The 15,200-nt window shown below is 41.5% G+C and overlaps 1 protein-coding gene across 3 annotated transcripts in view; it reads left to right on the forward strand.

Annotated features, from left to right (window-relative positions):
- The window catches only part of LMBR1 (limb development membrane protein 1), a 135,937-nt gene that overhangs the window by 101,438 nt on the left and 19,299 nt on the right, over positions 1 to 15,200 (forward strand). For 2 of the 3 annotated variants that reach the window (XM_018046643.1, XM_013963627.2), the window contains exons 12-15: positions 3 to 80; positions 3,114 to 3,187; positions 3,386 to 3,476; positions 4,632 to 4,698. In XM_018046643.1, the coding sequence (XP_017902132.1) occupies positions 3 to 80; positions 3,114 to 3,187; positions 3,386 to 3,476; positions 4,632 to 4,698 (310 nt within the window). Of the gene's footprint in view, positions 1 to 2; positions 81 to 3,113; positions 3,188 to 3,385; positions 3,477 to 4,631; positions 4,699 to 9,849; positions 9,899 to 15,200 lie in introns of those variants that run through there. The other variant, XM_018046644.1, reaches the window with a different exon arrangement.

Raw genomic sequence — 15,200 nt, forward strand, 5'->3', positions numbered from 1 at the left:
AGTCCATTTCTGTCCTCTTGGTGGCTTGTAATATTCTTTGCCTGTTGGTCGATGAAACAGCAATGCCAAAGGGAACAAGGGTAAAGTAAAGCACTTACTGTCTTTCTTTTGATGAAGTATCCATGTGTGGCCTGAGTGTTTCAAACAGGTGGATGAAAGCACCCGCCTTCGTGTATATATGCACTTCAAGCTGTATGAACTGCTTTATGCAAGAGCTTTCATAAACAGTGTTTATAAACTATGTCTTTTGTTTCTGATTTCTTATTGTAGATTGTCTGGGCCTTGTGTCAAGTATCAGAGTTTCCTTTTATACTTTTTATTAGAGTTTATCTTTGTTTTACTAAAATTCACATTGTGATCCTTTATGAAAATGTATATTGAAATGGTGAAATAGAAAGAGTCTATGTTGAGATGACTGGGTGGCATCATCGAGTCTATGGACATGGGTTTGAGTAAGCGCTGGGCGTCGGCGATGGACAGGGCGGCCTGGCGTGCTGCAGTCCATGGGGTCGCAGAGAGTCGGACACGACTGAGCGACTGAACTGAACTGAAGGAGTTTATTAGATGGATTCATTGAGTTTGCGAAAGATCCAAATATGGTTGTAAGGACTCATGCTTCAGAAGAGTTAGACATTGTGTGAACTTGAGTCAAAATGTTCAGTTGCTGGAGGGAGTCATAGGTACCTCTTTTCACAAATTGACTTAATTTTTTCTTTTTAAAAAATTAATGATTTTATTAAATTCTAGAAGTTAGTCTATTTATATATATTTTCTATATGGAAAGTAGTTCCCACTAAATACTCATATAAGCCTTTCTTTTTCTAGGTGTCTTTATAAACCTTTGGATACTTAAAGTAGCCTTTACATTTTGACATTTTATTATCCTGTTTGAAGTTAGCACCTTTGCCATTTCCCTATAGAAATGACTTCAAAACTTTTCCAGACTTTTCATTCTTTGGGGGGAAAAAATTTTCCTTAACCCTTTCTAGGATCTTCTGTCTGGTCTAAGAATTAAATTGAAATGAGACAGATTAACAGAAGAAAACTATTCAATTATGTGTATAAGGGAGCGCTGTAAGAATAATGAGACCCCAGGACAAGCTGGGCGACTGAGGCTTCTATTCCATCTTAGAGAGGAAGAGGGTAGGGGCTTGGGACTTCAAGGGGAATGAAGGCAGTTCTCCTGGAGATGGAGAAGCAGCCGTTTGGTAAACAACTGGACCCAGAACAGACTGTGGTCTCCAGGTCCTGCCAGGTTCCTGGGACCACACTCAGCCCTGACCCTGGAGGGCCTGGCGATGGTGCTCGTCGGGGACCAGGGCCTCTGTCCACACTCTTTCAGGCACTTAAGGGGTGAAGCGGAAGCAGGCTAAAGTGGAAGGCCGGCTGTCTTCTGTTTCTTAAAAACAATCAGCCCGAAGTGACCCTTGCCAGAGAGATGCCTTTTGGGGTAGCAGACTTCGCTTCCCTACACGCCACTCCCTCTGCACCACATGACCCGCTTTTTGTCTCACAGAAGAAAGCCAACGTTTATCTTAATTCCTTTCCTTCAGTCCAAGATGCAGAAGTGAACTCTTTGGGCAGTATTTTCAGTTTAACTCCCTGCCCCCAGCCCCTTCAGCGCCTGGTCACCTCTCGCTGCTGGAGCCTCCCAGCTTGCTCCAGGTTCCTGATCCACCAACCGACAGCAACAGGGAGCAGCCCTCTCCCACCCACAGCCTCGTCCTCGTCACTGTTTAGACACAGGTCCAGCGATTGAGCAGGGAGTCCTCTACCGTGTTGACCTCCGGCTTCTTTCTAACCCAGTTTCATGTAGTGCACCCTGGGTAAGGGCCGAGCCCCACGACACACTTGTACCATTCCCTTCATGCATGGTAGACAGGGACATACACATGGTAGGCTCTGTTTATGATTGTGTAATAAAATCAGAGCATCTTAATCCTGCCTGTAGGCCTTCTCTTGAGACAGAGAATGTTTCCAAGGTGTTTTCCATCCGAGTTAATAAGATTTCTATTAGCATTATTTATTTTTCTTCAAAAGATTGACAGAAGTTGACAAATTCTTTGTCCCTTACCTTATTTATGTATGAATTTTCAGTGAGTATTCTCACTTCTGTATGCCTAAATTAGGTTGTATAAATAATATGTATAATGTTATTTATTATTATTTTTTTCATTAGGCTGACTTTATATTCCTAATTATCCTTGTATATCTGTTACATGTCATTGAAGCTGATACCAGAATAGTAGTTCGTATTCAGAGAGTTTCTTTAATTAGTAAGCTTAGGAAAAAATTGTCCCTGCTTCAGTAGGAAATGATTTTTTGCCTTTCTGGCCTTTTAATAAATACCGCTTTTCTTGCTTGTTTTGTTAAGTTCCAGATAAAGGTGGATTTTGCGAATAGATATAATGTTTAGGAAGCAATGTGCAGCGTTGCATTTGAAAAATCTGTGTTAATAAAATCCCTGAATTCCTTAGGGAGATGAAACTGAATTTCAGAAGTAGTAACAGGATGCGTGCGTTCACTGTCTCCCGTTGCTTAGCTTACTCCTGACGAACTTTAATTGTATACTGTATATGTTGCCTCAGGGTTCAGACAATTACATGTTCTATTCTTACTGTACTATTATATTTAAAGATTTTTTTTTTTCCCAAGAGTATTTAGGATTTAACAATAAACGCAGATAAAGGATCTACCTGCCAATGCAGGAGACTCAGGAGAGTGGGTTGAATCCCTGGTTCAGCAGGATCCCCTGGAGGAGGAAATGGCAGTCCACTCCAGTCTAGATCCTCATCTAGGAAATTCCATGGGGTCACAAAGAGTTGGACACACACGCACGCACACGCACGTAATCATGTTATTTTGATAAGCGACTCAAATTATATTTGAGATGAAACAGAAATGTTTGAGCTTGTGAAGTGTTAACATGTGGCTGGTTTCTTTGGTGAATTCAGCCTCATGCCGTGTTTTATTCTCCTTTGAAAGTCTAGATGTTATCCCAGGGTATTAAACATTTCTAATTTCAACTGTCTATATTTATGAAACAGCAATTTTAGGGAAACCAAATGTAATAGTGTCACTGAATTCTGAAAAGTGTTTTTTCCCCCCTCCAGGGGCCTGGAATAGGAAATGCTTCTCTTTCTGCTTTTGGTTTTGTGGGAGCTGCGCTTGAAATCATTTTGATTTTGTATCCTTTCTTTAACTGAAGTTCTGTCTGTTAACAAGTTTTCTGGGACAGTGGTAATTCACTAAGACACTTTCCTGGAAGAAAAACAAGTTAAGTCTTCCTGAAGCACTCCAGGTGGCATTCTGTTTTGTTTTCCTGTGGGCCTGTTGAGAACTCGAGGAAATGTTCTTTGGAGAGTTTTTTCCTTGATTCTCACAGCTATCTTATGGTGTCCTCTGTCGTCGGCTTCTACAGCCTCCGATTTTTTGGAAATTTTATTCCCAAGAAGGATGACACGACTATGACAAAGGTAAGGCACTTCTGAGTCTGAGGTGGCTGTGCCCCTCTTTTGCCTTCCAAGACAAGCGGACTGTTTTATTTAGTGATCGCCCTGAATGGTTCATTTGCGGTTCTAGGTATTTGTTTGTAAGTTGCGTAAACACACACTGGAAGATTTTCAAAATGCTGAATGAGTGGGAAAAGGATGTGCTCTGTTTAATTTGGATGGTGTCCATTCACTTGTAAATGCAGAGAACCGCAGAGCTTGTTAACCAGCTATAGAAGGCTCCTGAAAGGACCCTTTTTTCCTGCAAAGAAAACGTATTGCTAATGAGTAACTTTGATTGCGCTGACTGTACTTCAGGGAGCTTGTTTGAAATCTGAAGAACTCAGTTGCTACAAGTAGTAGAGACAAAGTATTTCAAATTTGAATAATTAAAGCAAGACGGAAGAGTTCTGTTCAGAAACATTGTGTAGTCTGAGGCTAATTTGGCTTTCTACAATATGTCATTGGCTTCTGAGTAACAAAGGCTGTTATCTTATATAGAGACTGCATTTGTAAAATATTCCCACAGGCTGACAATGAAGAATCACAGGAGCGGCTGGCTTCTTTTATCAGATTTTCCTTATTTTCAGCATATTCTAAAGGGGAGATGTTATTTTTACATGTCTTTATCTGTCTATTTAAAATGTTATAGCTTCTTGAGATATTTAGCATAATTAAACATAAGTACTAATCTGTGCTTTTGGCATCTTTTATTTATATGAAAGAATAAGCATAGGATATATTGAAATAGAATTGCTAGAATTTAGGTGCTTTAGATTTCTAGTTTTTTGGCTTTAAATCTTAGTTTACATTAGAAGTAGATATTATATATCTTGAGCAGTAGTCTTGGCTTTAAAGGTGAATCTTTTTGAAATCAGCAACCTCTGTCAGTAATGTAAAATGCAGTTTTCTCTTTGTGTCAGGTACTGTAAATACCTTCTGGAACTTACCAGTAGAACTTTAAATGCTTGTAGAAAAACTTTCTGGTTCTCTTTATTTTCTGTATTGAATAGTATCATTAAGAAGTTAGCAAAGTACCATAGGTAACTAGAATGTACAGTAAGTTGCCAGTATGTGAGTGATTTTACTTAAGCGTATACTGTGTAGCTGCCCAATATTCTTCCTGGTTTCTCATAACAGATCATTGGGAATTGTGTGTCAATCTTGGTTTTGAGCTCTGCGCTGCCTGTGATGTCAAGAACACTGGGTAAGTTTAAATGAGAACTTTTCACGTAAAGTCTGTTCAAGTGTCTTTTCTAAACTTTCTAGACTTCTAAACTTTTCCCAAAAGATCACTCTTTGAAATATATTATTTCCTCCCACGTTATTTTATATCTTTGCTTCTATAATTTATTTGTATATAGGGTTGTACCAAAACAAGCACTTTTATCAAATAAAGACCATTGATTGTTTTCAAATGCTTGGAAATATTCCTTTCCAAACAGTAGCCTTTATTTTTTTTCACTGACTGGTTAAATTTTTGAGTCCTCTAGTGAGGAAACTGTTAAGTTTTTGTTTTGAATAAAACAATGTTTAATGTCTAGAAAATATTAAACTAATTTTTTCCTACATGAAATGTTTTTAAAAACATATAATTTAGCATGTGGTTTAAAAAACTGATACTCTGTAGAACGTACTTTACGCTGCTTTCATGTCCGGGGCACAGACTTGGAAGTGGTGAGATGTCTGAGGGCGCTGGCATGCCCGCACGGACTTAAAGGGTATACTTTAGCTCCTTAGTTTTTACTTGCTGTCATTCATAGAGTTTTCTTAATTTTTCGATGTACAAGAATATTTTGGTCATCTTTTAAAAGTAAAACATTTCCACTTTGTCCTTGAAATAGTTGAATAAGTCTTCATTTGATGTTCTTTTGTAAAACACTGTAGTAGACTATATTCTCAGTTATTGGCTAAATATTATTTCAGACAAAAGTTTCCACTAGGCAGTTCTGTTTCATTTTCTAGTCTTAAGATTTTGACTTGAGTATTCACAAATAATTTTTTAAAATCCCATTATTCAACCTTCACAACTAGCTAGTGACAAAAATTGCAAGTAACTTTGAATTGCTTTTGTTTTAGCTCTTATGTTGCCTCCATTATTTATTCAAAACTCATAGCTCTCAGGGACTCAGGCTGTGCCAAGAAAGTATAAGCGTCATAGTGATCTTCATGATTCTTACAGAGAATTCCGTATTTTAGTAAAAAGTGGTATCTAAGTGTAAGTGTAAAAGGGACTGCCTTTTCCACAGACTAACACAAAGCTCATTTACTTAGGAGGTCTTATTTCCTTTGTGTTTGCGTTATAGGACTTGTTATTGCTTTGACATCTGCTTATCGTGTGCTAATCTTGAAAATGCCCAAAAATGCACTTTTGTAAGTTGATTTGTAGCTGCTGCCATTTGTGTTACGGAAGTCCAACAGTTTCTGTGATACAGCCAACCTCCCATTTTACCCTGTATGAAATTCACTGTGCACTCTTATTTAAGATTAATTGTTAATAGTAACATATACTGATTTTATGGAAGAAAATTACATGCTGAGTACCATTTTAATACAAAGAAAACAAATTAATGGCAAAATGTGCTTTTTGAAGATCAACACATTAAATTCCTGAGTAGTTTGCCATAGAGATAAATAAAAAGAAGAAAAAGAAAGATGGGACAATTAAAATGCAGCTAACAAACGCCTGGCCCCAGCTGTCCAAACAGGATTAATGGAGTGTATTAGGGTACAGTGAGTCATGTGGCGCTTTGCAAAATATCAACACACACTGCATTACATGTTATGCCCAGTGGCACTGAATAGCTGAAAAGAAATAAATACGTTAAACAGATTCATAGAGGCTTTTCACAGTATTGAAAAAGCACATTTCTAGACTAAAAGAGAAAGCTTCATTTTAGTCTTATGGGAAATGCAGACTAGAGAGTTACTTTTCATTCCTCTATTAACCCTTCAGAATTGAGTCTTTGATTTTAAGAAGATAAAATATAGAGAATTGTCTTGAATATTATCCTAGTGTATAACGGGATTTTGATTTACTAGCTGAAAAGCTTATAAGACTAGAATAGAGGATGTATTTAACAACCGAATTCCAAGCTGTGAAAGTTTTCGCTCTTTCTCATTGCCTCTCACAAGGGAGTCCTGACCTTGGGGTGCTCTCATTTGCTTCTGTGAGTTCAGCCAGCATTCTCAGTTAAATAAGAAGCCAGGGAACGGGGGGAATTATCATTTACCTGTATGAGTGCGGTTTTCCTCTTATTTTAATCATTTTTAGTAATGATAACTTTAACTGTAAATTAGAGATATTTTGAACCTATATAAATAATTCATTTGATTATATTTTTGCTTCAAAAATGAAAATATTTTTTAAACAGTGTAATTTGCCAATTGCTATTGCTGCGTCGTAAGTGTAAAATATAGCTTTAGAGTTGAATGCCTGGTGTGATACGACAGACTTATTACAGAATTCCTCTGAAATAGCTTCTTATGTTTAAATAGAGAAGGTTTTGTACTAATTTTAAAAATTGCCACTGAGTAGATTTTAGAAGCATATCACTTAACCAAAGCATTAGGTTGTAAGGAGCATTTTGGCCATGTATTCTTAGCCAAATGAAATTAATAGAAAGAATAGTGTTTTGTCCATGGGAAACATGAAGGATCTGTGCTTGAGACTTTTCATTCGAACTCTTTAGAACCTTTTACAAGTGACGCCATGCCAGGGGATGTGATTTCTACAGTGCTGTTTTGCCGCCTATATATAGTGTGCAATTTTTGAAGACTCCAACGTTTTTGAGGCTATGATGTCCATATTTTTAGTAATCAGTTTACTCTTTGATATAATGAACTCTCAAGATGATTAGAGATGGTTGACTAACAAAGTGAAAACAGAAGAGGGCCAAATCTAATAAATTACCTATAGATGTCCAGATTTTTCATAATAAAATATTTTAAAGGCAGCAGTGAATTTGAGAATAAATTTTGTGAGATTGCGGACATATTCTTTGTTATTCTTAAGAAACAACTGAGGGATTGACAGCTTTTACCTTATTCTTTATTTGAAATCTCCTAACAGGAAAAGTTTTCTCAGATACAACCAATAGGCTTTGAAATACTGTTACTAATTTCTGTTATGAAATTATTTTTATAGTTATGGTTTCATCTCAAAATTCTTTTGTAAATTTTAAGTTATTCAAGGCCCAAGCACAGATATATATATATATAAATTTGTATGGATGCTTACTCTATTAAAACAAAAACCCCCGACTCATTCTTCCAAGTCAGCTGGAATCTGAATCTGTTTTTGGTATTTCCATGCATTTCTCATCTGGGTCCCCTCTAGCCTATCATTCTGCAGGAGATGGAGTGGATTATTCTCTTTTGTTCCTTGATGGAGGGAGCATGTTTAGACGCTGGTCCTTCAAGGGAGAGGTCTTTATTTGGATTTTGTGAATGTACTACTAATCTTTACCCCAAGCTTTCCCTCCCCAGTGTGAATCAGAAAGAAACGATTCTTAGACATGACAAATGAGAACTCAAAAGTATAAATCATGGTATATATTCCTAATTATGACTTTCATGTAAAAGTAACTCTTAAGCCCTGTATTGAAAATTTCTTAGCAAAAAATTGTGTATGACCTCATTATATCCTGTCATATCGAAGAGAGCAATAAATGAGTGGCGTGACTAACTCTTGATTGATTATAGTCGTCTTATAACTGAGCAATAAATTTCTATATCTAGTTAGGGTTTTTAATAGTAAAGAGAGAGCATTCTGTGTCAAATGTCTGAAAGACTTCGGAGAGTCACTGCTGCTCACTCCCTCAGCATTCTCGTTCCCAGCGCCCACATGTCGCGCCCTTCTGAGGCTGTTCTTATTTCAGAGTCCCTCCTGCCTGAGAGAAGGTTGTGTTGGCCACACATTCTAAAGAATTTAGCTGGCTGTTGACATACATTCAAATCCCTCGAATTTTAATTTGACATAAAATATTTTTTCATATGAAGATCATTTCAGTTAGGATTATTCAGTTGGAAGATGGAAGGTGTAGTTTTTTAAATGTAAACCACAGTAAGGTTATAGTTTGCACTGAGAACCAAGACCCTCCCAACCTGGCTGAGAATACTTAAGAGCACACCTGTATATTGAGACCGAGGAACAGACTGTCTCCTTCTTTGTAGGAAGTTCTATTTTAAAATTAGTTTTTAATAAGTATGTACATGAGCAAATTCCACTTATAAAGGATATTAAGAATTAGCTCTCAGGCTTGACTTCGTTGTGACCTCCACTTTTAATCCCAGTCCCCTCTTCAGAGTTTCCAAAACCAGTCTCATGTGGACAGTTATTTAGAGTCTTTTTCTGGGCACACACACAGAGACACAGCACTGTGTAGAAAATCGAAAATTCTCCCCTGGGTATTACTCTGTGTGACTCCTAACTTCAGTGTCCACCCAGTAGGAGTTAGGAGAAGAGAAGGTTTCGAACTCGTTTCTTGTACCAGAATTCAGTCAGCTGAAAATGAATTTCAAACCAGAGTGCGTACCTCTTCCTGCTCAGATCACCTGTGGCCTCCGAGTCGCCCAGCTGTGTGGGTTTTGCTGATGTCTTAATTGTTCTGCCGCACTTGCGCTTTGTAAGCCCTCTTCTCAGATCTCCTCTCTCTTCATTTCTGGGCACCCCTTTTTTTCTCCTTCTCCGGCCGTTCTTCGACTGTATCTCATTGCCCGTCAGCTTCACCCACACAGTTGCCCCCCGATCCGCTCCTCTAACCCGCCGCCCTCCCTGAGCTGGGGCAGGCGGCCGCAGCCCTGTCCTCCACGTGGCGTCCCGCAGCTCCTCACGTGGCTCGTTCCCACAGCAGGACCCATCCACGCCTGTGCGCGCGTCTGCCCTCCCTGCTCCTTGCCTCCCGCCCTCACCCCCTCCTGCTCTTTCTCTCCCCACCCCTTGTCCTTCCCTTTTAGTCCTCAGGCACTTTCTATACAGCACACCAAACCAGAGGGTTGGGAGTTGGATACCTCTACCATCTTGTGCCAACACCTAGCGGCACTGCCTGTTTTCATCTTGTTAATCGCTCTCACATCGGTGGTCCAGGGGTTAAGACTGTGCTTCTATTCAGGGGGCATGGGCTTGATCTCTGGTCAGGAACTAAGATCCCACATGTCACAGAGCACCAACAGAGAAAAAAAATTGTCTCACATTCACTCTGCCTTTCCACTTCCTTTACTAAAAGAAAAGTGAAAAGAATCAGACTTATTTATCAAGTAATCACAGCAGAGAGTTGAGTGTATGAGTTTAGTTTAATATTTCGTTGTGAAGGGTTGTTGATGAGCTGGGTTTTAAACGCACGTTCTTTTCTTTGAGTCGCGCAGAGCGAGAAGTGAAGCCCAAGCGAGAAGTGAAGCCCAAGCGGAAGCACCAGTGTGAGTCACTCAGTCGTGTCCAACTCTTTGTGACCCCGCGGACTATAGCTGATGGGGCCCCTCTGTCTATGGGGTTCTCCAGGCAGGAATACTGGGCTGGGTTGCTATTTCCTTCTCCAAAGGGTCTTCCCAACCAAGGGAGTAAGCCCACATCTCCTGCATTGAAGCAGATTCCTTACAGCTGCGCCACCTGGCAGGCCCTGAGAGCACCAGGGAAGAGCTCACTTTCCAGATGAGGACGTGGCACTGAGACCACCCTGGAGGCCCCCGGCTCAGGAGGCTTTCTCTAGGAAGAGAGTGCGTGGGTCTCTGTTGGAGATCTGAAACTTGCACTTGTTTTAAAATTAGCACTTTAGGTTTGTTCTTGGACTATGATTATAGTTCCCTTTCATTTAACTTTCAGTTTAGTTCAGTCGCTCAGTCGTGTCTGACTCTTTGCGACCCCATGAATCGCAGCACGCCAGGCCTCCCTGTCCATCACCATCTCCCGGAGTTCAACTCAGACTCACGTCCATCGAGTCGGTGATGCCATCCAGCCATCTCATCCTGGGTCGTCCCCTTCTCCTCCTGCCCCCAACCCCTCTCAACATCAGAGTCTTTTCCAGTGAGTCAACTTGTCACATGAGGTGGCCAAAGTACTGGAGCTTCAGCTTTCGCATCATTCCTTCCAAAGAAATCCCAGGGCTGGTCTCCTTCAGAATGGACTGGGTGGATCTCCTTGCAGTCCAAGGGACTCTCAAGAGTCTTCTCCAACACCACAGTTCAAAAGCATCAATTCTTCGGCGCTCAGCCTTCTTCACAGTCCAACTCTCACATCCATACATGATCACAGGAAAAACCATAGCCTTGACTAGACGGACCTTAGTTGGCAAAGTAATGTCTCTGCTTTTGAATATACTATCCAGGCTGGTCATAACTTTTCTTCCAAGGAGTAAGAGTCTTTTAATTTCATGGCTGCAGTCACCATCTGCAATGATTTTGGAGCCCCCCAAAACAAAGTCTGACACTGTTTCCACTGTTTCCCCTTCTGTTTCCCATGAAGTGACCAGACACCATGATCTTCATTTTCTGAATGTTGAGCTTTAAGCCAACTTTTTCGCTCTCCTCTTTCACTTTCATCAAGAGGCTTTTTAGCTCCTCTTCACTTTCTGCCAGAAGGGTGGTGTCATCTGCATATCTGAGGTTATTGCTATTTCTCCCAGCAATCTTGATTCCAGTTTGTGCTTCTTCCAGCCCAGCGTTTCTCATGATGTACTCTGCATAGAAGTTAAATAAGCAGGGTGACAATATACAGCCTTGACGCACTCCTTTTCCTATTTGGAACCAGTCTGTTGTTTCATGTCCAGTTCTAACTGTTGCTTCCTGACCTGCATACAGATTTCTCAAGAGGCAGGTCAGGTGGTCTGGTATTCCCATCTCTTTCAGAATTTTCCACAGTTTATTGTGATCCACATAGTCAAAGGCTTTGGTATAGTCAATAAAGCAGAAATAGATGTCTTTCTGGAACTCTCTTGCTTTTTCCATGATCCATCGGATGTTGGCAGTTTGATCTCTGGTTCCTCTGCCTTTTCTAAAACCAGCTTGAACATCAGGAAGTTCACGGTTCACGTACTGCTGAAGCCTGGCTTGGAGAATTTTGAGCATTACTTTATTAGCATGTGAGATCAGTGCAATTGTGCGGTAGTGTGAGCATTCTTTGGCATTGCCTTTCTTTGGGATTGGAATGAAAACTGACCTTTTCCAGTCCTGTGGCCACTGCTGAGTTTTCCAAATTTGCTGGCATATTTAACTTTAGTTTGTATTAAAATTCACATACATTAGTTCATCTGGAATACTAAGTTAAATTGCCTTCACATTGGGACAGAATGCATTTGTAGTATATGAATAGTCATGACTAAAATTGATTTGATATTTACAAGCACACTTTCCCATCTCCAAGCCCACACTGGCTCGCATTGTTCCCACAACCCTCTCTCCAGCTTTGCTCTGCCTCTCCAAGTCTTGTCATTCTGTAAAGACAGGTCAGACCCTCTGTCACGTGTGAAAGGTGTGTCGGATTCTTGTTTCAGCCTTGTGTTACACTTGTTTTACCAAAATTAAAAAGAGAAAAAGGAATGAAGCATTGGACACATACTCCAGTGTGTTTGACCCTAGAATCCACTGTGCAGAGTGGAATAAGCCAGGCACAGAAGGCTGCCTAGTCTGTGGCCCCTCTCACATGGGGCATCCGGAGCGGGAAAACCCGCAGAGACGGGGAGTGGGCCAGCCGTGGCCAGAGGTGAGGGGCAGTGGAGAGGGCTGGGGAGCGATAGGCCTGTGCTGCAGCTCGGTCGAGATGGTGGCTGGCGCCTGTTCTCTTTACCCCTGGCTTGACTTGTAATCTCATCCCAAGGGTAAATTTTTTTCTTAAATTTTTATTTGTTGATTTTTTTTAGCATAGCTGACGTACAATACTAGTTTCAGATGTTCCGCACAGTGATTTGATGCTTATGTACATGATGCATCGGTCCCCACGAGAAGCTTAGGGGGAGCATGTGTCGTGCAGAGTGTTGCTGACCATGTTCTCTGTGCAGCATATTAAGGCCCTGTGGCTTACTTATTTAATAACGAGAGGCTTGCACCCCTCATTCCCCTTCACCTCTTGCACCCGCGCTCTCACTTGCCTCCCCTCAACCTGCTTGTCCTCTGTGTCTGTGTGTCTGCTTTCATTTCGGTTCGTCTTTAGTTTCTGCATAGAATTGAGATCATATGGTGTCTGTGTCTGTCTGGCTTGTTTCACGCCACCTCTCCATCCACCCGTGTGTTGCAGAGGGCAGGATTTCTGGGTTTTCTAGTGGCTGACTAATGTTGCACTGTATGTATATGACCATATGTATGTTGCACGTGTTACGCGTCCTTTGTCCATCTGTCAGCGGACACTGAGGTTACTTCCCTATCCTGGCTGTTGTAAACAGTGCCGCGGTGACCATCGAGGTGCATGTATGTTTTGAATTAGCGTTTTGCTACTCTAGCCTTCTTTTCATTTCTGTCTGCATGAAATACTGTTTTCCACCTCTTTTCTTTCAGTCTGTGTGTGCCTTTAGACCTGAAGTAAGTCTCTAGTGAGTAGCATATATATGGGCCTTGTAATTCTTCTTTTAGCCACCATGTGCCTTTTGATTAGAGCATTTAGCTCATCTATCTGCTTTAAAATAATTTTTTATGGTACTTTTTTATTACCGGTTTGTTAATTGTTTTTGGGTTTGGGGTAGGTCTGTGCTTCTTCGTTTCTTCTCCTCCCTTGTGATCTGACGACTTCATTTAATGTTGTGTTTGTATTTCCTTCTGTTTAGCCTTTGTGTGTTTTTCCTGTTTGCGTGTTTGAGGCTGCTGTGACACTCACGCATAACAACCCTCTCCATTTTGAGCTGATGGCTGCGTCAGGCTGAGCAGTCTCTAAAAGCACTGCGTCTTGCCCTCCTCTTCCTCACGCTTGCATGTTTCTAACGTCACATTTTGTATCTTTCTGTTTTGTGGATCACTTGACTATGCGTGGATGTTTTCACTACTTTTGTTTTTACCCTTTATACTGGCTTTATTGGAGCTTCCCAGGTGCTCAGTGGTAACGGGTCTGCTCGCCGGTGCAGGAAGTGTGGGCTCGATCCCTGGGTTGGGAAGATCTCCTGGAGGAGGAAGTGGTGACCCACTCTCATATTCTTTTTTTTTTTCAGTGTTTCACTTATCTAATTTGAAAAGAATAAGAAAATACCTGGTACTGGAGGGTATACCAGAGGGAGGGAGGGGATAGACATGAAGCAGGGTGTACATGTTTATAGAAGAGACTTTCTGGAAGAAAATCCAGCAATGTGTATTCAAAGTCTTAAAAATTTGCATATGTTTCACTTAGTAATTTCATTTCTAAGAATCTGTCCTAAAGAAATAATAAAAGTCCTTCAATGAAGTAAGAGAATCAATATCTTTATAAACTTGGCGTGCTCAGTCGTGTCCAACTCTTTGTGACCCCATGGACTGTGGCCCACCAGACTCCTCTGTCCATGGGATTTTCCAAGCAATAGTACTGGAGTGGGCTGCCATTTCCTTCTCCACACTCTCGTATTCTTGCCTGGAAGATTCTGTACATGGAGGAGTCTGGTGGGCTGCAGTCCATGGGGCCGCAGAGAGTCAGAGATGCCTGTGCGCGCCCGCGAGCTTTTTAGGCCCCTGACCTGGTACCTTTATGTTTGCCTGTACCAGCGAGGCTTTTTTCTTTTCTAACTTTCTGGTTTCTAGTTATGGCTTTTTCTTTTCCCTGTAATGAAGTCCCTTGTTAAGCCAGTTTAGTGATGATGAACCAACTTTCTTAGCTTTTGCTTATCTGGGAAATATTTCTTCTTCAGTTCTAATAATCTTGCTGGTTAGAGTATTCTCGGTTTTAAGTCTTTTTCCCTTCAGTACTTTCAATATATTATACCAGGCTCTTCTGGCCTGTAAAGGTCATACTGAAAAGCCAGCTGAACTGTGGGGGTTCCCTTGAATGTGACTAGTTGTCTTTCTCTTGCTGCTTTTCAGAGCCTTTCTTTAATGTTTGATGTTTTAATAATAATGTGGCTTGGTTTACGTCTGCTTGGGCTCATCCTATTGGGGCACATCCTCCGCCCCTCTCCCTTCTCCCCTCCCAGCGTTTGCTCATGCTCTGACGGCTAGCCCAGCACCCCTCGCTCTGACGGCTGGCCCAGCACCCCTCGCTCTGACGGCTGGCCCAGCACCCCTCGCTCTGACGGCTGGCCCAGCACCCCTCGCTCTGACGGCTGGCCCAGCACCCCTCTTTCTCCTACAGTGGAAATGTGTTCCTACTCCCAGTGCTTCAGAGGCTTCTGCCCTTAGATTAATCTCCAGCCTCTGTAAGGTGGCACAGCACGACCTTTATACCTAGCCCCACCTGTGTGTCCTGCTTCAGCCTGGTTCAGGTTGTACCAGGGGTGCTCTTCAGATGTGTTGGGATAGGAAGCACACACAGCTCCGTCCATTATGTCGTTGAATGTGTTACTTTGTCTGTGGTGAATAATTTCCTCACCACCGATTCCCTGGCATAACCTAACATGTCATTTGAGAGTCATCTCAGCCATTAACTCCACAGATAAAGTTTTCCTTGAACTTCTCCCCCTTTAAGCTCCCTCCTGCACACTCCCGTAACACTTCTCTCAGTCCTCTGCACATCTGCCATGTCACTCATCACTGTGTTCTGACTGCTCACGTTTTGCTCCACGAAACTGTGGTCTCCTTAAGGAAAGTCGTGGTCGGGTGTGCCCAGTG

The sequence above is a fragment of the Capra hircus genome, chromosome 4 (genome assembly GCF_001704415.2).
Source record: "Capra hircus breed San Clemente chromosome 4, ASM170441v1, whole genome shotgun sequence".
Lineage (NCBI taxonomy): Eukaryota > Metazoa > Chordata > Mammalia > Artiodactyla > Bovidae > Capra > Capra hircus.